Source organism: Stegostoma tigrinum, chromosome 2 (genome assembly GCF_030684315.1).
Source record: "Stegostoma tigrinum isolate sSteTig4 chromosome 2, sSteTig4.hap1, whole genome shotgun sequence".
NCBI lineage: Eukaryota > Metazoa > Chordata > Chondrichthyes > Orectolobiformes > Stegostomatidae > Stegostoma > Stegostoma tigrinum.
In genome coordinates this window covers 21,886,443-21,909,940 of record NC_081355.1, presented here as the reverse complement: position 1 = coordinate 21,909,940, position 23,498 = coordinate 21,886,443, and the positions used below count along the sequence as shown (strand labels likewise).

At 43.2% G+C, this 23,498-nt stretch overlaps 1 protein-coding gene across 2 annotated transcripts in view; it reads right to left on the bottom strand.

Annotated features, from left to right (window-relative positions):
• Positions 1-23,498, bottom strand: part of LOC125461751 (SH3 domain-binding protein 5-like) — a 67,676-nt gene that overhangs the window by 29,907 nt on the left and 14,271 nt on the right. For both annotated transcript variants that reach the window (XM_048550892.2, XM_048550901.2), the window contains exons 2-3: positions 15,819-15,881; positions 3,293-3,421 (exon numbers count right to left, since the gene is read on the bottom strand). In XM_048550892.2, the coding sequence (XP_048406849.1) occupies positions 3,293-3,421; positions 15,819-15,881 (192 nt within the window). The remainder of the gene's footprint in view (positions 1-3,292; positions 3,422-15,818; positions 15,882-23,498) is intronic.

The window sequence follows — 23,498 nt, the reverse complement described above, 5'->3', positions numbered from 1 at the left end:
CAATTGAGCACGGCCAATCCAACTAGCCTGCATATCTTTAGATTGTGGGAGGAAACCGGAGCATACGGAGGAAACCCACGCAGACAGGGGGAGAATGTGCAAACTCCAACAAACAGTTGCCAGAGGCTGGAATCGAACCTGGGTCCCTGGCACTGTGAGGCAGCAGTGCTAACCACCATGCCACCCAAAAGAAAGTGGCTTGAATTGTAGAAGGTGGGATACTGACAGGATGTCAGTGATTGAGTAGGGAATCCGAGGAGAAGACCACACAGCCCCTTGAACCTGACAGCCATTCAATACGAACGTGGTTGATCTGCTTTGACTTAACTTCACCAACCCACCCACCCACATGAGCAAACAGGCTCCCTGTTTAATGGCTCATTCAAAAGTTAGCATCTCCATCACTCAAAACTGTGCCTCAGAGGCGAGAGAACAACTGACTGAGCCACAGTTGATTCTGGTAACAGTATTCGGTCAATTTAACAGCCTATAAAGAACTTAGGAACAGGAGTGGGCCATTCATTCCAATGAGCTCATGGGTTTGGAAGATGCTGTATAAACTGCTTGATTGAGGCACACAGAGCACCTCGTAGATGATACATGCAGCTGCCACTGTATGTCAGCAGTGGAGCAAGTCAATGTTTGAAAGTGATGGGTATGGGAACCAATCAAGTAACCTGTTTTGTCCTGGATGGTGTCACACTTCTCAATTGTTATTGGAAGTGTACCTATCCAGGCAAATGGAGAATATTCCATCAGCTTCTTGATTTGTGCATTTTGATGTTGCACTTTGGAGAGATAGGGCGCAAGTCCCACAAAAATTCCCAGCCCTTCACCTGCTGATTTCTTTCAATTGAGTACTTGGCAACTAACATATCTAAAAGATGGCAGACGTGCAAGAAACTCAGAGCGAATATGGTCTCATAGTCAAGTTTGGATCACCAGGTTTTGGGCGGTGGTAGGGGAGAGAGACGTCAGTTGAGAGGGATGTTGAAAGAGGGATTTCCCAGATGAATGTGACCAAACTGGCCGGGTTTGAGGAATTCTGACTTGGTTGTGCACCTCTGCCAGGGGATCACATGTTTCAGATAGGATGAAGTGGGTAAATATTGTAACACAAGGAATCACAATTGTGTTGGGCACACTAATTGGACGAGAAAATCTTGATTTGACACTGATTGAGTGGGTGTAGACAGAAGTGGACAATCTGCACAAACACATAACTTGACCTTACTTTAGAAACCAAAATGTCACATTTCTTGCCTTTTAAAAGGGAGTTTATGGTTTCACATAATCAGCCACTGAAATAACTGTTGGTTATCGTTTGAGGTATCATTTGTTCACTTGTTAAATCAGATACTTATTCCACCAGATATTAGAATTTGGTCAAGAAAACTATTTGCGTTAAAACAAATTCTGCTCTATTATCCTGAAGATTTTTTTTAAACTGATGATATGCTGAATTTGTATTAAAAAAAAACTTTTCATTGCCAACAGAATTAGAATAACAAACAAACATTATCACCTTGTATCCCTGTAGGATACCAAATGAAAGAGCTTACAGAGTGAGGCAGAAAATCTGACATTAAATCAGGTCACAGCACCCCCATTTCAAATACTTCATTCTTTAAATCAAAAAAAGGGTAACAAAAAAAGAGAAAAAATAGGTCACTATTTTAATTAAACATTCCAGGTAAAAAATCTACCACATTGAATCCCATTTCAATTAGTCACTCAATTTTATTCCTTTCTTGTAACAGCAATTTAATATCAAGAAAATGTTTCTTTGAGCCAATTCCATTTACTTGCGAGTTAAGTTGCTAGAACCTTATAGATTAAAAATGTGTAGGGGGTGCGAAGTTCATTCATTACTCAAGTAAAAAGACTTGCATGTACACAGTACTTTTCTTGACCATTAGAGATTATGAAGTGTTTAACGGCCAAAGGTATGACAAATATAGTCACGGTTGTAAGGTGGAAAATGTCACAGCCAAATTGCACACAGAAACTTATATATATCAATACAATAGATTTCACAATGTCATTGAGGGATAAACATTGACCAAGACACTAGCGATAATCCCCTCCGCAAAAGCCTCAGCAACTTTCAAATTCACAAGTAGAGGAATGAAGTCCCCACTAGGAAATTATTTATGAAACATGGCACCTCTGACAGTACAGTACACCTCATTACTGCAGCTAAAACGTCAGCCCTAGAGTGGGATTAGTCAATCAAGTCTTCAAGTAAACCATATATATATATCTCAACTCAATATGCTAGCTGATCACACATGGCATTGCAAACATGGATTATAACCAAGATAAAAGAAAAATCATATTTACAAAGCGCCTTTAATGAAAATAGAATGTCCCAAAGCATTTACAATTAATGCAATGAGTGAATGCATTAGTAAAATATATAAACTTGCAGTTTGTAGGGCCCCTATACAACTGACTGTTAAGCATCTGAACCGATGGCTTTTGAAAAGAATTCTGCAGGAACTCTGAAAATTCGCAATAGCAACCCTTGGTGCTGATTTTTGACATTAGGTGAGGAATGGGTGCTGGAACCTACTGACCAAATTAAAAAAAAGTGAAAAGTAACTGCAAAAGTAACTCAAGACACCTACTCGTGCTGTTGGACATATCTGAAAACCAAATCAGGAGTTAAATAACAATCTTAAGATATTCAAGACTGTGAGAAACCATTCACCTTGGTTATGAATTTATCTAACAGGAGATCAGAATTTCAAACAGAAAACGTCGATTTGCAAGATTTGTATTTTGAAAGAAATTGCACTTGTATAGCTCTTTTCACAATCTCAAAATTCACAAGTGCTTTATGGCTGAGTAAGAACTTTTCAAAGGAAGCTCGGATTGTAATGTAGGAAACATTGTGTCAGTTTGTGCACAGCAAGGTCTCGCAAGCAGAAAAATTATGATGATCAAATAATTAGGTTCAAGATGTTGGGTGCGGGATAAGTATTGGCCTGGATACAAGGAAAATTGCTGTTCTTTTTCAAACTGTTGATTCACAGGTTATCGAATGTGATTTTATGTCAAATGAGCTAGGTTTGGGAGGCTGAGTTGGGGTAGGGCAATTGAAAATGAGACTAACTGGATTACTGAAATGGTCTACAAAGAATCAGGGCAGTATTCACCTAATGGGCCAAATGGCTTACCTCTGCATCATAAAAACTTTAAGTAATCCATTGGCTAGACATGGTGAAATAGTACTGTCCAAAAAATATCCTTTTGAATAGGAAAGATTATACAAAGTTTATCTACTTACCAGTCGTGTAACTCGCCTGGCTTCCCAATAAGGCTTGGAATCATCCACAGCTTTTCCCACCTTCTTCCCAGCTTCATCAAGCTTAACGGTAGCTTCGACTAAAACCGTTCGAAATTTCTGCCGAGCTTCCTGCAGGACAAGTAACAGATTTGGTCATACACGAATAAAAATGCAACAGTAAAGTTTTTTTTTTAGAAAAAGAAAAAAGTAAGATAGACAGTTGAGTCTCCAATAAACTGACTCAAGGCTAAGGGTGCAGTTCTAATTCCTACTTCACTCTGCACAAAACGGCAACAATTAGAGGGGGATCTATCAATCACATGATTCATCATGATATCTCTGTGAATTACAAGCATGGTCAATAAGAGGAACTGTTCCATTGTATGAGCCATTGGAGCTCATCTTATCCTTATCAGAGACAACCGACATTAAGAAGACAAGCATTCATAAGTCAAAATTAACACCAATCTGTCTTAACGGCCTCACTGGAGTGATCAGAGATAATGGGAACTGCAGATGCTGGAGATTCCAAGATAATAAAATGTGAGGCTGGATGAACACAGCAGGCCAAGCAGCATCTCAGGAGCATAAAAGCTGACGTTTCGGGCCTAGACCCTTCATCAGAGAGGGGGATGGGGGGAGGGAACTGGAATAAATAGGGAGAGAGGGGGAGGCGGACCGAAGATGGAGAGTAAAGAAGATAGGTGGAGAGGGTGTAGGTGGGGAGGTAGGGAGGGGATAGGTCAGTCCAGGGAAGACGGACAGGTCAAGGAGGTGGGATGAGGTTAGTAGGTAGCTGGGGGTGCGGCTTGGGGTGGGAGGAAGGGATGGGTGAGAGGAAGAACCGGTTAGGGAGGCAGAGACAGGTTGGACTGGTTTTGGGATGCAGTGGGTGGGGGGGGGGAAGAGCTGGGCTGGTTGTGTGGTGCAGTGGGGGGAGGGGATGAACTGGGCTGGTTTAGGGATGCAGTGGGGGAAGGGGAGATTTTGAAACTGGTGAAGTCCACATTGTCTCTGCACATCCCAGATGTCCAAGTTCTTTAAGGACCGCAACTTTCCCCCCACGGTGATTGAGAACACCCTTGACCGCGTCTCCCGCATCTCCCGCGACACATCCCTCACACCCCGCCCCCGCCACAACCGCCCCAAGAGGATCCCCCTCGTTCTCACACACCACCCTACCAACCTCCGGATACAACGCATTATCCTTCGACACTTCCGCCATCTACAATCCGACCCCACCACCCAAGACATTTTTCCATCCCCTCCCCTGTCTGCTTTCCGGAGAGACCACTCTCTCCGTGACTCTCTTGTTCGCTCCACACTGCCCTCCAACCCCCACCACACCCGGCACCTTCCCCTGCAACCGCAGGAAATGCTACACTTGTCCCCACACCTCCTCCCTCACCCCCATCCCAGGCCCCAAGATGACATTCCACATTAAGCAGAGGTTCACCTGCACATCTGCCAATGTGGTATACTGCATCCACTGTACCCGGTGCGGCTTCCTCTACATTGGGGAAACCAAGCGGAGGCTTGGGGACCGCTTTGCAGAACACCTCCGCTCAGTTCGCAACAAACAACTGCACCTCCCAGTCGCAAACCATTTCCACTCCCCCTCCCATTCTCTTGATGACATGTCCATCATGGGCCTCCTGCACTGCCACAATGATGCCACCCGAAGGTTGCAGGAACAGCAATTCATATTCCGCCTGGGAACCCTGCAGCCATATGGTATCAATGTGGACTTCACCAGTTTCAAAATCTCCCCTTCCCCCACTGCATCCCTAAACCAGCCCAGTTCATCCCCTCCCCCCACTGCACCACACAACCAGCCCAGCTCTTCCCCCCCCCACCCACTGCATCCCAAAACCAGTCCAACCTGTCTCTGCCTCCCTAACCGGTTCTTCCTCTCACCCATCCCTTCCTCCCACCCCAAGCCGCACCCCCAGCTACCTACTAACCTCATCCCACCTCCTTGACCTGTCCGTCTTCCCTGGACTGACCTATCCCCTCCCTACCTCCCCACCTACACCCTCTCCACCTATCTTCTTTACTCTCCATCTTCGGTCCGCCTCCCCCTCTCTCCCTATTTATTCCAGTTCCCTCCCCCCATCCCCCTCTCTGATGAAGGGTCTAGGCCCGAAACGTCAGCTTTTGTGCTCCTGAGATGCTGCTTGGCCTGCTGTGTTCATCCAGCCTCACATTTTATTATCCTGGAGTGATCAGAGTTTGGAATTCTCTACCACAAATCACTGAACTGTTGCTTGAAAAGGCGGAAGATGGAAAGAAAGATACAAAACCTGAAGGAAAGAAATTAAAAGAACAGATTTGCATTTTTATAGTGCTACTCAGGATCTAACGATGGTCCCAATGTGTTTTTCAGGCAGTTAATTACTTTTTGACTTGTGACAACTCTTGCAATGTGAGAAACATGACCATCAATTGGCATGCATTAACGTTCCTAGAGCATTCATGAAATAATGGCCAGGGACATCACTATTATGATGGTGACTGAGGGATAAATATTGGCAAGTACTCAAGGGAAATCTCCTCCACTTTTCACTGAAATAAGATGACTAGTTTTCACATCCAACTGAGGGGGCAGAGAGGAGCATGGTCATATCCAGAAGTCAACATCCTCTTTCAGTACTGTACTGAAATGGCAGTCTGGCTTGAGTATTCAGTGGCCTGCAATGAGTCTTCAATATTCACAAAGATGAGAGTGACCAACTGAGCCAGGAGGGATGATTAAATAGAGAGAGAGCGAGAGGGAGAGCGAGAGGGAGAGCGAGAGGGAGAGCGAGAGGGAGAGCGAGAGGGAGAGCGAGAGGGAGAGCGAGAGGGAGAGCGAGAGGGAGAGCGAGAGGGAGAGCGAGAGGGAGAGCGAGAGGGAGAGCGAGAGGGAGAGCGAGAGGGAGAGCGAGAGGGAGAGCGAGAGGGAGAGCGAGAGGGAGAGCGAGAGGGAGAGCGAGAGGGAGAGCGAGAGGGAGAGCGAGAGGGAGAGCGAGAGGGAGAGCGAGAGGGAGAGCGAGAGGGAGAGCGAGAGGGAGAGCGAGAGGGAGAGCGAGAGGGAGAGCGAGAGGGAGAGCGAGAGCGAGAGCGAGAGGGAGAGCGAGAGGGAGAGCGAGAGGGAGAGGGAGAGGGAGAGGGAGAGGGAGAGGGAGAGAGAGAGGGAGAGAGAGAGGGAGAGAGAGAGAATTAATTCATCACAATAGACAGCAAGAACTGCTGATGCTGGAGTCCGATAACACAGAGTGGGGCTGGTGGAACACAGCAGGCCAGGCAGCATGAGAGGAGCAGGAAAGCTGATGTTTCGGGTCTGAACCCCTCTTCAGAAAACTTTTTCCTCGAATTATCTCTAATTAAAATACTTCCCAGTTCCTGTGGGGAACCCACTAATACTTATTTGCCAACAGAAAATCAAATCGATTTCAAAACCTTTGGTGAAAATTAAAGTGTAGTCACTATTGTCTGAAGAGCAAAGAAAGGGTTCAACTAAGAATGCCCCTCTGACAAGTGCATTGCTGTCCATTGATAAACCATTGCATTCACAAAGCATCCAGCTGTAAAGTAACTCAACAACGAAACTACTGTTATCAGTCATTTAACTCCCAGAAGTATCCAGTGCTGATTGGGGCCAGATGATTGTTCATCTTGTTCCTGGAATTAAATGACCAAAGCATACACGATGCATCAGCATTTAACGTTCCCTCAGAACAAAAATAAGATTCACACGATTTAATTATTCGTGTTCTGGCTAGTCTAGCACACGAAAGCTGGATCTATTCAAATTTTAACAGCCAGCAGGCCCTGAGGGGAAATCTGAACAAGACATCCACTTTACAGTGAACAAAATTACATGTTTTTATAACAAGACATCTGCTAATGCTATAAGGATTACACTTTGTCATTTTATATATTACAGCTACTGGAACACAATGCCTGAATTAGACAGTACAGGGTATTATAAGATTTGCAGCATTGCTTGTCAATTGCATTTCACAATAACGCTAACACTTCCTTAAAAACCACAAATAATATCCTTGAATTAATCACACTTGAATTTCAGTGGATCAGCCATTCCAGACAGATAATGGAAACAGATTGCTTGAATGCATTCAAACACAGTCAGGATTGAGTTTTTCAGAACAGAATATTTTGAGATACAGTAAAGTAATTGGACATTGGAAGGAACAAATGTGTTTGGATAACAAGGTGTGGAGCTGGATGAACACAGCAGGCCAAGTAGCATCTCAGGAGCACAAAAGCTGACGTTTCGGGCCTAGGCCCTTCATCAGAGAGGGGGATGGGGAGAGGGTTCTGAAATAAATAGGGAGAGAGGGGGAGGCAGACCGAAGATGGATAGAGGAGAAGATAGGTGGTGAGGAGAGTACAGGTGGGGAGGTCGGATTAGGTCAAGGAGGCGGGATGAGGTTAGTAGGTGTGAAATGGAGGTGTGGCTTGAAGTGGGAGGAGGGGATAGGTGAGAGGAAGAACAGGTTAGGGAGGCAGGGACGAGCTGGGCTGGTTTTGGGATGCAGTGGGGGGAGGGGAGATTTTAAAGCTTGTGAAGTCCACATTGATACCATTGGGCTGCAGGGTTCCCAAGCAGAATATGAGTTGCTGTTCCTGCAAACTTTGGGTGGCATCATTATGGCACTGCAGGAGGTCCATGATGGGCATGTCATCTAAGGAATGGGAGGGGAAGTTAAAACCATTTTAACTCGGCCTGCTGAGTTCGTCTAGCTTCACACTGTTACCTGTGGTCCCACTGCATTTCAGTTTACCGTAATATGTCACATGCAATTCAAAAGCTTGTGTATATAAACATCCACTTACTTAAAAGACAAACTATCGAACTGACACAGAATATAAACCAACATGCAAATTTATGCAACACTGAGCAAGTAAGAAGGTAATATCACAGTGACTATCAGATTTTGACTACACAAAGAAGTGCTCTGTGATTAGCCTTCAAGAATAGCCCAGCTCTAAATCGCACCACAACACTGAATAAATAAGGTGAATAAACAGCATTCAGTACAAAGTAGATTGCAAACCTTACCAATCTCCTTGATGTATTAAAATATGTTTTTCCTGCATGACCTCTCAAGGTGAGGGTGATTTCTGGTTTAGTTGGTCTCTTCTTGCACAGCACATTAATTTGGTGTATGCCAAGTTCCTTTTATATTTATTAGTGTTATTCACTTCAATTGCTCCATGGGGCTGCAGCTTCCATGTTTTTAGCACTCCAGAGAAAACCAGGCTACTGCTGACCAAACTCTGGTTAGTAGAAGATAAAACACCCTCAGGTTTAAGAATAACTAACTATCCTCTTCATTTATTTTTGATTATAAAAGGAGTTGCACCTTTTATATCCATAGAATCCTTACAGTGTGGAAACAGGCCCTTTGGACTGATAGAGACAAGTTTATATTTATAAATGATCAAAACACTTGTTCCTTCAATGGTTGCAAGTTACAAACAACGCAATGTATATGGGGCAAAAATGTGTGCCACAGAAATGCGCCATTTGCTCCAAATGATCATGCTGTTACCATCCCAGTTACGTTATTACTAGAGAAGTCAGATCTCAGAATTAAATCTGGCTTGAGTGATCATATTTTATTTGTGGTTAATATAAGGTGGTGGTTTTCCACTGAAATCATAAGCGTGCCGGCCTGCAGATTTGATTTTAACAATAAAGCAAAAATAAAGCTAAACAAAACCGTCCAAAAGAGGTCAAACACCCAGGAAAACAAAATCCAATCTATTCCCCAACACTGCCGCTTTTCAATGCAGCAAAATCCAGAAAAATCTTTCCTCCCTACCAAATATTTGGTTAATTTATTTGCTTCTTTTCAGTTCTGGTTCTATGAGCTATTTCTCTTGATCACTTCCCCCTGCAATCTGAGGGAGCTTATTCCATTGACTGCCCTGGACCAATTCCTTTTTCTAGAAGAAACTACACTTGCAGCCAACTTCAGTCAGGTCTCTTCTGAATCAAAAGCACTCCAATCTCTGGGTTTTTCTCAGCTAAAAACAATCATTGATTACCCGAAATCCAAAAGCAAGCTAAATGTTTTTTTCAAAGCCTTCTCTCTCCTCTTGGCAAACCTCACAATATAAATTAATTAATCTCCAAGAGGCCTTCAGTCATCTGCTCTTTAGTTTACAAACTAGACGTGCACTAGTTTAAAATTCATAGTTCTAAAAAGACTGACTTTGTTCATTATTAAACTACTTCACATAAGTAGACCAAACCCATATGCTACAGTTTAAAATCTAAACTCTAACAAAATACTATTTTATTTATTTGTACAAAATAGCATACATCACAAAACCAATGGATATGGTCCTCAATTTGTCACTCTACTTCACCTAACCCTATCAGCATAACATATTACTTCCTCCATCATGCATTTATCTAGCTTCCAACTGAATCAACACTATTTTGCTCAACTACTCAATATGTAACAAGTTATACATTCTAACTATTTGCTGGATAATGAGGTTTCTCCCGAATTATCTTTTAGATTTTTGGGTGGCAAAGTAGCTAGCACCACTTCCTCACAGCGCAAGGGACCAGGGCTCAACTCCATCCTTGGCTGGCTGTCTGTGTGCATTTCCTCCAGGTGCTCCAGTTTCCTCCCATAGCCCAAAGCTGTGCAGGTTAGGTGAATTGGCCATGCAGAGTTCCCCATAGTGTTTGGGCTGGGTGGATTAGCACGGGAAGTGCAGGATTACAGGGCTACAGTAGGGGCAAGTATCTGGATGGGATGCTCTGTCAGATCAGTATGGATCCGATGGGCCAAAGTGCCTGCTTCCACCCTGTAGGGAAACTATGATTCTAGATTTAGTGATGGCCGTCATGTGATCATAGTCCCTCGTTTTGGATTCCACCATGAGTCAATATGTTCTCGACATCTCCCCATCAAACACCTTCGTAATTTCAAAGATGTTTATTATATCAGCTCAGCCTTCTCAATTCAGCAGAAAGGCTGCCTTTGCACGTCATTCTTGATATTTATATCTTTCTGATCTTGTAACTGGTCTCCATGTGCATTATCAGACCATGAACAAATAGCGTAGTTACTTAACGGTGAACAGGTAAACAAGCAGCATTCAATGTACGCTGGAAATTAACAAGAACTGGAAACCCCACTATTCTCGTTGAAGTACCAAAATAGCAGAAACACCCTTCCTGTGCAACCTCTCCACATATCGAACATCTATCACACACAGTCACTTAGTACACATACATCACAATGGTGCTACTACACCAGATTTAGCTCATCAACCAGCTGAATTTCAAGCTTTTATTAGTATACTGAGTCTTAGAAGTATCAAACAAACCAAAAATCAGAAAAACCTAGCAACAGGGCTAGCCATAAAAAGGAATGTTGAAAATGTATTGACCCTATCCTATCATGGACTGGTGTGCAAGATATCAACATTGAAGCACTAAACTCAGAAATCACCTCTTCAAAACCTAGGGTCATCAAGCATGGAAACAGACCCTTTGGTCCAACTACTGCATGCCGACCATATTCCCAAACTAAACTAGTCCCAACTACCAGCGCTTGGTTCATATGCCTCCAAAGAAACTTTCCTATTCATGAGCTTATCCAAATGTCTTTTCAATACTGTAACTGTACCCGCATCCACCACATTCTCTGGCAGTTCATTCCACACACAAAACACACGGGTGTAAAAAAAATTGTCCTTGTGTCCTTTTTAAATCTTTCTCCTGTCAACTTAAAAAAAAATGCTCCCTAGATTTGAACTTCCCCACCTGCTGGAAATCTCCAAAAACTAAATTCTGTGAAGGAGGTCAAGCATCTAGTTTGTGTCTGCAACCAATGTGCTGAACCACCTCAACTTAGACAACTGCTTCACTTTGACACAGCACCGAGTATAAGTGCAGTGTACTGTCACCACTGATTTTCAAATACATGGGCAATTTGAGAGATATGGATAGTATATTTAAAAAGGCTATTCAAAATTGTAAGGGATTCAAAGAAAACTAGACAATTGTAGATGATTATGAAAATATTGCAGAGATTTTTAAAAGTTTTTAAAAACAAAAAAGTAGCTGCATCTGTAATCAGTGAAAGAAACTGGGAAGTACATTTACACTAACTTCACAACCTTGAAGCTCTGTAAAGTACAAAGTCCATATTGTCTCAGATTCCAAGGACTTGCGTAGTCAATTTTTGAAGAACATACACAGTGGCTACAAATGTTCTTTTGAACTCAACTTGGTGTACTTGCACACACTTATTTTATTAACCATGCGCTGTATTTATTTACAATGCCTTATGGGACTTTCCATTTTTATGAGGAACTGAAACATTTAGAGATTGGTCATTTTCAGGCTTCCTTTCAAGTCCAGCCAACTATTCAATTTGACACTTTAACTAGCTACAGGCACTGTCAATGAAAATACAAATTATTACTTAGGAACAGGAGACCAACATTCAGTCCCTAAAACTGCTTGGAACCTCGAGAAGCCACTGTCAAGCGAGCTAAAAACGGGACTGTCTGGTATAAAACCAAACAAACAAAAAAAACAAAAAAGGACTCTCTTAAATGCACCTCAACTCCACTTACCCAGCTTTGCTCCATATCCTGAAGACTACTGCCCAACAGAAAAACTAAATTCCACACATCAGTCCTGCAAGCTCCAATAGAACGAGCATCCACTTTGTACTTTGGGAAAGAAACTACCAAATTTCTACTATCTTTCATGTAAACCAAGTGCACCCCGAGTTGCCTTCAAAAATAGTCCAGTTCTAATGCCTTCACAGCAGCTGGGGTTTAACTGTACTGTTAATAAATCAGGAACATGCGCCTCGTCTCAGTAATGGAGACATGAAACTACGCTGATTATTATCGAAAACTCATCTGGTTCACTAATGTGCTTTAAGAAAGATAATTTGCCACCTTTACCCGACCAAACCCACCTAGACTCCAGACAAATAGTAGGGCAGTTGATTTCTTAACAGCCCTCTGAAATGGTCTAACTTTCAGTGCAAACTAAATTGGGGTTTGGCAGCCAGCAACATCCAAATTATACAAAGAATGAAAACACAAATGTCCTTAAATGTCCTAATCAGACAATTTATAAACATCCATCCCATGAATTTTCTTTTGTGCATTGAACACTTAAATTTGAAGAGTAATCTAGCTCAAGGCAATCCAAGTCAAAATTTACAGAACATATCCTTGTTACGTAACCCTTTAAAAGCTTATAACATTTTGGTAAAACAGCTGCACACCCTCCAACGCCAATATATCCATCCTAAAGTTAAGGCATAATACAACACTGGTGTGCTTTTGATGAGCTGTTTCTGATCAAGAAAATATTCCCCGCACCCTCCTCCAGCCTGTTTGGTGGAGGCGTCCATTTAACTGCAAAGATTGTAATTATAAAAATTATTTCCAAATCAATAGCACAGGAGAGAACTTCGCACAGAGGCCTAACTCTTTCCAAAAGAAATTCTAGAGTAGACCACATCACAGAACATGGAGGAAAGAAACCAAAAAAGTTAACTGTAGCTGATCTTCACAAAGCAGGCTGTTTTAGCCGAGTTGGCTGGACTGCTGGTTTGTGATGTGTAGTGACATCGACAGTGTGGGTTCAATTCCCACACCAGCTGAGGTTACCATGAAATAGTCTTCTCTCACCGGAGACGAGGTAACCCGGAGGTTAAATCACCAGTCAGTCATCGCTCTTTGATGAGAGAGTAGTTCCATGATCTGGTAAAACTTGGGCAACTTTACTGATGTTTTAAAATGCAAATCATCTGAAGGTGCTCCTGCGTCCAGTAATCAGAGACCAACAATTCTAATCAGCTAAAGCTCCCAGGAACCATTACTGGAAGGAAAAGGGCATTGGGATATAAACCAATGATTAGCGCAGTATTTAGCAAGAAAGCAGAACTTTGAGAAATCATTAAGCTCAGGCTTAACAGAGGATACAAAACGATTTTCAAGTGGAACAAGGTAAAAACAATAGGGAATGAAAGGAACAGATGGCACAAGTACGTATGCAGCTGGATGCAAGTAGCACTGAGACAAATTACCAGGTTGTCTGCCTTGTTGATACTTGAAGGTGTACAGGTTGACACAGGCCCAAGAGACAAATCCACCTTTCTCTTTAATAAGCAACCAAACAGAAGCTGGAACCTGGCTTTGACACATCAGTTGAAACATGACATTTAAGACAATGCAGTACTCCTGTCAATGGTGCTACTGAATGTCGGCCTAAATTATATGGTCACATGCAGGAATGTTTCTTGTACCCACAAATGAGACTCTGAAGGCCAAGACCATGTCATTTTTAAAAGAGATAATGGGAACTGCAAATGCTAGAGAATCTGAGATAACAAAAAGTGTGAAGCTGGATGAACACAGCAGGCCAAGCAGCATCTCAGGAGCACAAAAATTGACGTTTCAGGCCTAGACTCTTCATCAGAAAAGAGAGAGCGTTCTGAAATAAATAGGGAGAGAGGGGGAGGCGGATCGAAGATGGATAGCAGAGAAGATAGGTGGAGAGGAGACAGGCAGGTTAAAGGGGCAGGGATGAAGCCAGTAGAGGTGAGTGTAGGTGGGGAGTTAGGGAGGGGATAGGTCAGACGGGGAGGAAGGACAGGTCAAGGCGGTGGGATAAGGTTAGTAGGTAGGAAATGGAGGTGCGGCTCGAGGTAGGAGGTGTTCTTCCTCTCACCTATCCCATTCCAAAACCAGCCCAGCTCATCCCCACCTCCCTAGCCTTTTCTTCCTCTCACCTATCCCACACCTCCTCCCTCACCCACATCCCAGGCCCCAAGGTGACTTTCCACATCAGATGTTCACCTGCACATCTACCAATGTGGTATACGGCATCCGCTATACCCCGTTGTGGCTTCCTCTACATCGGGGAAACCAAGCGGAAGCTTGGGGACCCCTATGCAGAACACCTACGCTCGGTTCACAATAAACAACTGCACCTCCCAGTCACAAACCATTTCAACTCCCCCTCCCATTCCTTAGACGACATGTCCATCCTGGGCCTCCTGCAGTGCTACAATGATGCCACCCGAAGGTTGCAGGAACAGCAACTCATATTCCGCTTGGGAACCCTGCAGCCCAATGGTATCAATGTGGGCTTCACAAGCTTCAAAATCTCCACTCCCCCCACTGCATCCCAAAACCAGCCCAGCTCGTCCCCACCTCCCGAACCTGTTCTTCCTCTCACCTATCCCCTCCTTCCACCTCAAGCTGCACCCCCATTTCCTAACTACTAACCTCATCCCGCCCCCTTGACCTGTCCATCTTCCCAAGACCAACATATCCCTTCCCTACCTCCCCACCTATACTCACTTCTGCAGACTCCATCCCCGCCCCTTTAACTTGTCTGTCTCCTCTCCACCTATCGTCTCTTGTATCCATCTTTGATCCGTCTCCCCCCCTCTATTTATTTCAGGACCCTCTCCCCCTCCCCCTTTTCTGAAGAAGGGCCTAGGCCTAAAACATCAGCTTTTGTGCTCCTGAGATGATGCTTGGCCTGCTGTGTTCATCCAGCTCCACACTTTGTTATCTCAGTCATTTTTAAAAATCTTGCTTCAGGTCTTCCTCTAGATTCCTAGGCAGAAGTGATGTGCTTGATAATAACAATCCCCATCAGCAGCTTAAATTTTAGTTTAATTGTTGTTTTGACTGCCCATCACCAACTTTTAGGAAGCATGTAGTTAAATACATTAAATTTATGACCATCTGTGCTTCTGAATCAAGCAGTACATTTCCTTAATAACTTTTATTATTAGACTTCAAACTGTCTTGTCCTAATTAGATACTGTTCCCATGAAAATCACAAAGAGCTTCCCAAAATAACTCTTGCAAACAGAGGACAATTTCTCTTTAATTCCTATAATTTACAAAAGATGCAAGGGGTTAGCCTTGTCGGAGTGGTAAAACACTTGTTTTTGAGATACAATATGGGTCCAGCACATAATGCACACTGACACTCCAAACCAGCAAAACAGAGGGCTAGTAGGAACTGCTGATGCTGGATAATCTGAGATAACAAGGTGTAAAGCTGGATGAACGCAGCAGGCCAAGCAGCAAGGCTGACGTTTCAGGCCTAGACCCTTCTTCAGAAATGGCATCTGAAGAAGGGTCCAGGCCTGAAACATCAGCCTTCCTGTTCCTCTGATGCTGCTCAGCCTGCTGTGTTCATCCAGCTCTACACCTTGTTATCTTACGTCAAATTATAACCTTTTATGTTTCGAGGTTTGAAATTTTTAAGAAATTCCCCGCTCAAGAGAATAAATCCTTTGAAAGCTGGTCTGGTTAACAAAGTAAAATGTTACACACTTAAACTAAAGCCACAATATAAATTGAAGGGTAGAAGGTACAAGAGAGAAACAAAAGAATACACAGTTGCAGTTTTCAAGAGAATTCCACTGAATGAATATAGATATATAATATATTTTGTATTTTATCACACATCGTGTCAATATATAGATAACAATTTTACCTCCAGTTCAGTTTCCTGCCGATTAATAGCATCTGTTGACTGATTCAGTTTTTCAAGTTCCCCCTAGAACACAATGATGGAAATGGATTAGGGTTAGAAACTGACAAAGTAAAAAAAAAAGTCTAACTACATTGCACCTTCCACCATGCCCCCCAACTCCTGACTAACATTGCCTGTAAGGCTCTAGTTTTACGGAGATCTGATGAGATTCAGGACTCAACACAGCAGAATGAAGAGCACAATAACTTGATGGTTACGTTCCACGGAAATGAAGCCACTGCCAAATAAGATTAATTTGAGAACTTAATCCGAAACAAAGGCCTATCACACTGTGGGTATGGTGCAAACTGAGAAGTCAGGTCTTCCAGATAGGTTTCCAGGAGACCTCAATAAAAGATTAAAATCCAGACCATTGGATTTCAGCAAGGGCCAAGTTCATGGTCAGAAACGTAAATGCTACCATCGATAACCACCAATCAATTAAATGTCGCCACTTCCAGTCAAAGCACATTATGCTGGGAACTTCGGTCATATTGAGACGGCATGCAGAGGTAGAGGGAACAGCAAAGTGTCTCAGTCACAGCTCACACACTTGAGCCAGGATATATCTAAAGCCAGTCTAAAAATCAAATGCACATAGGTATGGAAATTATAGTTAATATATTTGATTAGGCAGGTTGAGTGTTATATTTAGTCAGAGGGCAAGACAAACAGCACAAGGAAGTCAAGAACAACAAGGCTGAAGATATAAGCTCCAAATCACACAGTAAAAACAAACAAAGATTCACAACCTGCTTGGATCACTGAAATAGCTACAACATCTACTCAGATGGTACGACGGTATAAAAAGCCCTAAATCGCATTCTTGTACCACAGATCTGATGCGAAACAGACTAGTTGTTATTCCAATAATGGTACTCCACCATTACCAAAGCAAGTAGTAAACGGATTAATGTAATCCATGTCACCTAACATTGAAATAAAACAATTTATTCCCATCAGAAGACTTTAAGATACAGTTAAACTGGGTCATCTTTTACAGCGGAGATCAGAAAGCATACATCTGTCAATGGGAATGTGCGAAGAGGACATAAAATGTACTGAGCAAGGAGGACAAAATTACCAAATGAGTTACAAGCATGCTTTTAAATATCATAAGTCAGCGGATAATACAAAAGCACATTTTTTTGAGATTTCCTGTGACTGAAAATTCGTTTCCAGCAACTGAATAGCCTATAAATAACCTTACATACGTAAAAAGATATGCCAACATCTACCAGAGAAATTACTGAAGACACATGCAAGTCTGTGATGCTCAGTCATGTATTCAATTATGTCACGGATGACTAGTCTAAAGAATAATTCACACAGAAATAAACTGAGTGCAGATTAAGGCTCTCTTCTATGGAGTTTGAGAGACATTATTTTGCAAAGGTTTAGAGGAATTATTGGAGAAACAACATCAAAAGCACACGTGGATAGTCTATATGAAAGTAACGGCTAGAAGCTAGTTTTCATTTCAAAGGATAGACAGATATATTAAAGAGTTGGTTAAGAAAAAGTTGAAAAGCATGTCTCAGGATGAGAAATTAAATCTCCAGAAAGGTCCTTTCATTCTGGGATCAAACACCAGAACTGTGGAAATGGGTACATGTCAATTTCCTTGAAGTGGATGGGAAAAAGGAGGTCGTTTTGGTTCCTAGCTATAACAAGTGGATAATTTTTGACTTTACGTCCAATGTTACAAATGAAATAAACTACTTGAGAGGTTATTTTACAGTGAATGGGCTGACAGAGATGATGGTGTCAGGTAATGACCCACACAGATAATGCCATAAAATGGGAAAGACTTCTGAGTAAGAATGGAGTCCAACAAAATATAGTCTCAGCAATGAATAATGCTGCAGGAAAAGGTGTACAGATTGTGAAGAGGTCTTTACAGAAGTGTTTACAAGGTTAAAAAGTTAGGTAGCAATGTTATTGTTTCTCTTCAACACATGAAAAAGTGTTGTTCTTTTATAGAATAACGACAGACTACAACAAGTTGCTCAGCTCATGAAGTTAGCGTTTCAACAGCTCCTAGGGCAGGGTTTAATGTGTTCAACTCAAATGTCACAAGCAAAGTAAGACAGAAGCAAGATCATGTGAAAACACTTCATGATACTGTATGAAATTAGAGCTGAATGCTGGTCAGAGGTTCATGGTGAAGGTAAAGATGTAAAGGAGAAAAATATGGTTAGAGCCCTTAAGAGACTGGGTATACTTGCATATCTTACAAGAATGAGAAAGAGACTTTACCATTACCATGTAGATCATTGGCTTCAAAAACAAAATCTAACAAAATGGAGTGCATGACAAAACCTCTAGTGATTCAACCCCTCCTACAGGCCAAGGTGCAAGTCACAAAAAAAACTGAAAGTTTTCCAGTGTCACAGAATCCACTGGGATTGAGTACATCACCCATTACCACGGATCAATCCAATGGATGTCCATGGCATATCCTTTGGGAATGTGGATGAGAAAAGATAGATCATTTAAAGCACAACTTATGTGTCTAAGTACTTCTTTTTATTAAACAAATACCAAATGTTAGGGGAAAAATTAATTCTCTCAGAACTAATCAGTGACTACCATAAAGGAAGAACCATAAAGGAAGAACAATTATGCAATGTCACCTACAGCGTTTACCACTGGTTTAGTCATATTGTGTTCTGAGAATATGTGACCACTTAACATTTTAAATTTTAATACACAAGTTAAATGGGGAGGGAGTGTAGCACATTGTAAGACTGCAGCATTTAGCTATATTGCTGTCTGTGTTAGGGGTGTGAGTAACATTAGTTCAATAATGGCAGCCTGCTGGTCAGCATGCATTAATCTTAATGCAACACCAAGGCTAAACTGAATTTCTCCTCCTTTTGAACATTTTGAATTAATGCGCAACTGTACCTCAAATAATTTGTGAAAAAAAATTGCATGGCAAAGTTTGGCACTGATTAACCCACAGAGAATGATGTAATGTTTACTCATTCTTTAACATAGAACATTAAAAAAAGCAAGGAATGGGAAGAGATTATTGGGCATAAAACCGATCTATGTCCAAAGAATGAAACAGGCTCACAGGAAATCAGCAATCACTCTATGGTGCATGCAGTACAACCCTGACAGAAACTTTCAGCTTTGGCAGGGATGGGAAAAGCATGGAGGGTTGGAGTAATCAGTAACCAAACCACCACATATTTTACATTCCTCTGCAACTATTAGCTTAGAAAGTCTGCCCACATCTGTTTGGTGTGAAGTGGGAAATATCGAATGTTGGTCCTTTGAGGGAAACATAAAAAAATCAAGAGAGGTGACGAAGGGCACCTGCCTATTGTAACTTTGAACTGCAAGTATATTTTGCTACGGAGCATTACTGTTCAGCTGCTTTCTGTCCCATCTTTTACAGTGAGGAGATAGCGACAGCTTCATGATTTTAATTTATTAATAGGCTGCGGGCATTGCTAGCAAAGCCAGAATTCTTTGTCCATCCACAATTGCCCTCGAGAGCACTGCAGTAAACTGCCTTCTTGGAGAATTGCTATCTCTGTAATGTAGATACTGTGAGAGTGCTGCAAAGGATTGCCAGGATTTCTAGCCCAGTGACAGAGAAGGAATGGCCTATGGTTCCGACTCCATATGTTGTGGCTTGGAAGAGAAAATGCAGGTTTCCGTGTTCCTGTGTAACTGCCGCTCTTGTCTTTCTGGCTAGCAGGTTTTATGGGTTTAGAATATGCTGGCATAAGGATCATGGGGCGTTACTGCAGTAATTTGTGGAAATGAATAGTTCCAGTGGAATTCAAATTAAGCATCAATAAACAATTTGTTGTTGAGTCAGTGCCACTGATAGCACCATTGACATCTTCCATCACTTTGGTAATGATAATGAACAGCAGATTAATGGGATGTTAACTGGTCAGTTTGGATTTGTCCTTTTTGCAAATTGGACATACCCGAACAATTTTCTGCAATAGTGGACAGATAACAGTACTGAAAGTGAACTGTAAGTAAGTGTTTGAGATTGAGGTGTGGCTACCTCGGGACCACAAAATCTTCAGCATCAGGATGTTATTAAGCTCTTTAATATGGCAGCTATTTCTCAGTCACATGACCTAAATTAAGTTGCCTGAAGGCAGGAATTGACCAAGGTGAATAACCAAGCAGAACAACAGACTGAAGATGATTGCAAAGTCTGGAGCTGGATGAACACAGCAGGCCGAGCAGCATCTCAGGAGCACAAAAGCTAACGTTTCGGGCCTAGACCCTTCATCAGAAAAGTGGGATGGGGAGAGGGTTCTGAAATAAATAGGGAGCGGGGGGAGGCGGATTGAAGATGGATAGAGGAGAAGATGGGTGGAGAGGAGAGTACAGGTGGGGAGGTAGAGAGGGGATAGGTCAGTCCAGGGAGGACAGACAGGTCAAGGAGGCGGGATGAGATTAGTAGGTACGAAATGGAGGTGCGGCTTGAGGAGGGAGGAGGGGATAGGTGAGAGGAAGACAGGTTATGGAGGCGGGGACAAGCTGGGCTAGTTTTGGAATGTAGTGAGAGGAGGGGAGATTTTGAAGCTTGTGAAACACTGGCCCCAAACCCCACCTCTTCCTCCATTACATTGATGACTGTATCGGCGCCACCTCGTGCTCCCAAGAGGAGCTCGAACAGTTCATCCACATCACCAACACCTTCCACCCCAACCTCAAGTTCACCTGGACCATCTCCAACACATCCCTCACCTTCCTGGACCCCTCTGTCTCCATCTCAGGTAACCAGCTAGAAACTGATGTCCATTTCAAGCCCACCAACTCCCGCAGCTACCCAGAATACACCTCCTCCCAACCACCTTCCTGCAAAAATTCTATCCCCTATTCCAAATTCCTTCGCCTCCACTGCATCTGCTCCCAGGATGAGGCATTTCACTCCCATACATCCCAGATGTCCTCATTCTTCAAGGATCGCAACTCCCCACAGCACCTCCCACCCCGTCCCCGCAGTGGTCGGGAATGCCCTCGGCCGTGTCTCCCACATTTCCTGCAACTCATCCCCCACAATAACCGCCAAAAAAGAATCCCCTTCGTCCTCACAAACCACCCCACCAACCTCCGGATACAACGCATCATCCTCCGACACTTGCGCCATCTACAATCCGACCCCAAAGACATTTCTCCATCCCCACCCTTATGTGCATTTCGGAGAGACCACTCTCTCCGTGACGCCCTTGTTCACTCCACACTGCCCTCCAACCCCACCACACCCGGCACTTTCCCCTGCAACCACAGGAAGTGCTACACTTGCCCCCACACCTCCTCCCTCACCCCCATCCCAGGCCCCAAGGTGACTTTCCACATCAAGCAGATGTTCACCTGCAGATCTGCCAATGTGGTATAGAGCAACCGCTGTACCTGGTGTGGCTTCCTCTACATTGGGGAAATCAAGCGGAGGCTTGGGGACCGCTTTGCAGAACACCTCCGCTCGGTTCGCGATAAACAACTGCGCCTCCCAGTTGCAAACCATTTTAACTCCCCCCTCCCATTCCTTGGACGACATGTCCATCCTGGGCCTCCTGCAGTGCCATAATGATGCCACCCGTAGGTTGCAGGAACAGCAACTCATATTCTGCTTGGGAACCCTGCAGCTCAATGGTATCAATGTGGATTTCACAAGCTTCAAAATCTCCCCTCCCCCCCACTGCATCCCAAAACCAGCCCAGCTCGTCCCCACCTCCCTACCCTGTTCTTCCTCTCACCTATCCCCTCCTCTCATCTCAAGCCGCAACTCCATTTCCTACCTTCTAAACTCATCCCACCCCCTTGACCTGTCCACCCTCCCGGACTGACCTATCGCCTCCCTACCTACACTCTCCTCTATCCATCTTCGATCCACCACCCCCTCTCTCCTTATTTGAGAGCCCTCTCCCCATCCCCCTTTTCTGAAGAAGCGTCAAGGTCCGAAACGTCAGATGCTGCTTGGGCTGCTGTGTTCATCCAGCTTCACACTTTGTTATCTCGGATTCTCCAGCATCTGCAGTTCCCATTATCTCAGTAACATCAGGCTCCCTGGTCTACAGTTCCCTGGCTTTTCCTTAACACCATGCTTAAAGAATACACTTGAAATTTTGATTGCACTACTTTGTTTCTGACCTAAGTTGCAAGTCAACCCAGAGGGCTGGAAGTTTCAAATTTGTTGAATCAAAAAGGAAGCAGTATGTCTCATGGTCACAGCTACCATCTGTCAGTGGTTGATAACAACACTACAGTCTGTTGAACTTTGTATGTTTTCAAATTATCATGTAGGCTCCATTAGTTAGAGGGAGATGGAGGGAGAGAGTTTGTGGCTGGAAAACCTGGAAATGTTAGGAATAAGGAAGCTTCTTTAAAAAATAAAAATTCCTTCCATCAGCAAATCAGATTAAGGTTGGGAAAGATCTGGGTGGAGTGTATTTGTGGATGACTCCGGATTCCATGGGAGGGAAAGGCTAGGGCAAATTAGGGGAGGTTAGATGAGTGTAGGAGGTAACAAAGACATAAGGGAGGGAGGGGGGAGGTCATCTGATCAGTGGTGCTAAGGTTTGCTGTGGGTAGCAATCCTCCTCCTCTCACCCCATCAGACACTGTTTCAAAATACTTAGGACCGCTGGATTTACCAGGTCTCACCTCCCTTCAGCTTCTGCATTTCCAGGGCCAGGCATCCAAACATGCAGTGATTAACTTCCAAAGGCAATTTAACACAAGTCTTGACCCACTTTTGGCCACTATGGGGAAGTCAGTTACAAAAATGTCTTCTAGATAAACTGCAATGGGACAGATGACAAGAACTGTCACATCGCAGAACTGTTCCCCATCCTGGCAAAGTTATAACTGACTTTGCAATATCACACGGTAACAAACAGAAGACAGTTTTCACTTGATCTCCTTTCAAGATTTTGTCAATAATTCAAATACACATTTAAGAATGTTGAGACATTTTCTAAATCAGTGCATGCTGTAAACAGTGTACTAACTCATTTGGTTCAAATCCAAAGAATATCCCAGAATCACAGAACAGTTCCAGCACAGAAAGCATCCACGAATGTCACGGTGTCTGTTCCAGCTCTCCATAAGGGCACAGGATCTAATCCCACCATCTCTTCTCGAAGGAGAATAATCAATTTACCAATGTCACTGCAGTCCCGGTTTCCTGGAATCACGTGCATAAATCTTTTCTGGACCTTCTCTACAGATAGCATTGGATGATTATTTTGACAGAAATAGCGCTAAAGTTCATAAGCAAAAAGCACGAGATTGGCACTAGTTAATGATGCGCATTTGAAGAGCTGGTGCAGCCACGATGGGCCAAAAGTCCTCCTTCTACACCATGACTGTTCTGTGATTCTGTGCCACATCCTTTTTAAAGTACAATGGCCAATCCTACAGACTGAAAAACTGAATACCCAAAGGATTGCAGCAAACAGAGTTAATTCTGGGTGCCTGTGCGATTTTCTTTTCACGTCTTCCTCGGACAAAATCCTGTCCCTTCTACCAAAGGCATTACAGTCAGATTTGTCGTAATTAATTAAACACAAATTTAAAATAATTTAAACCAGCTTAGCTCAAAATCTTTGCACTTTAATATGTATTTGAACTACTTAAATAAACTGGTAAATCCCA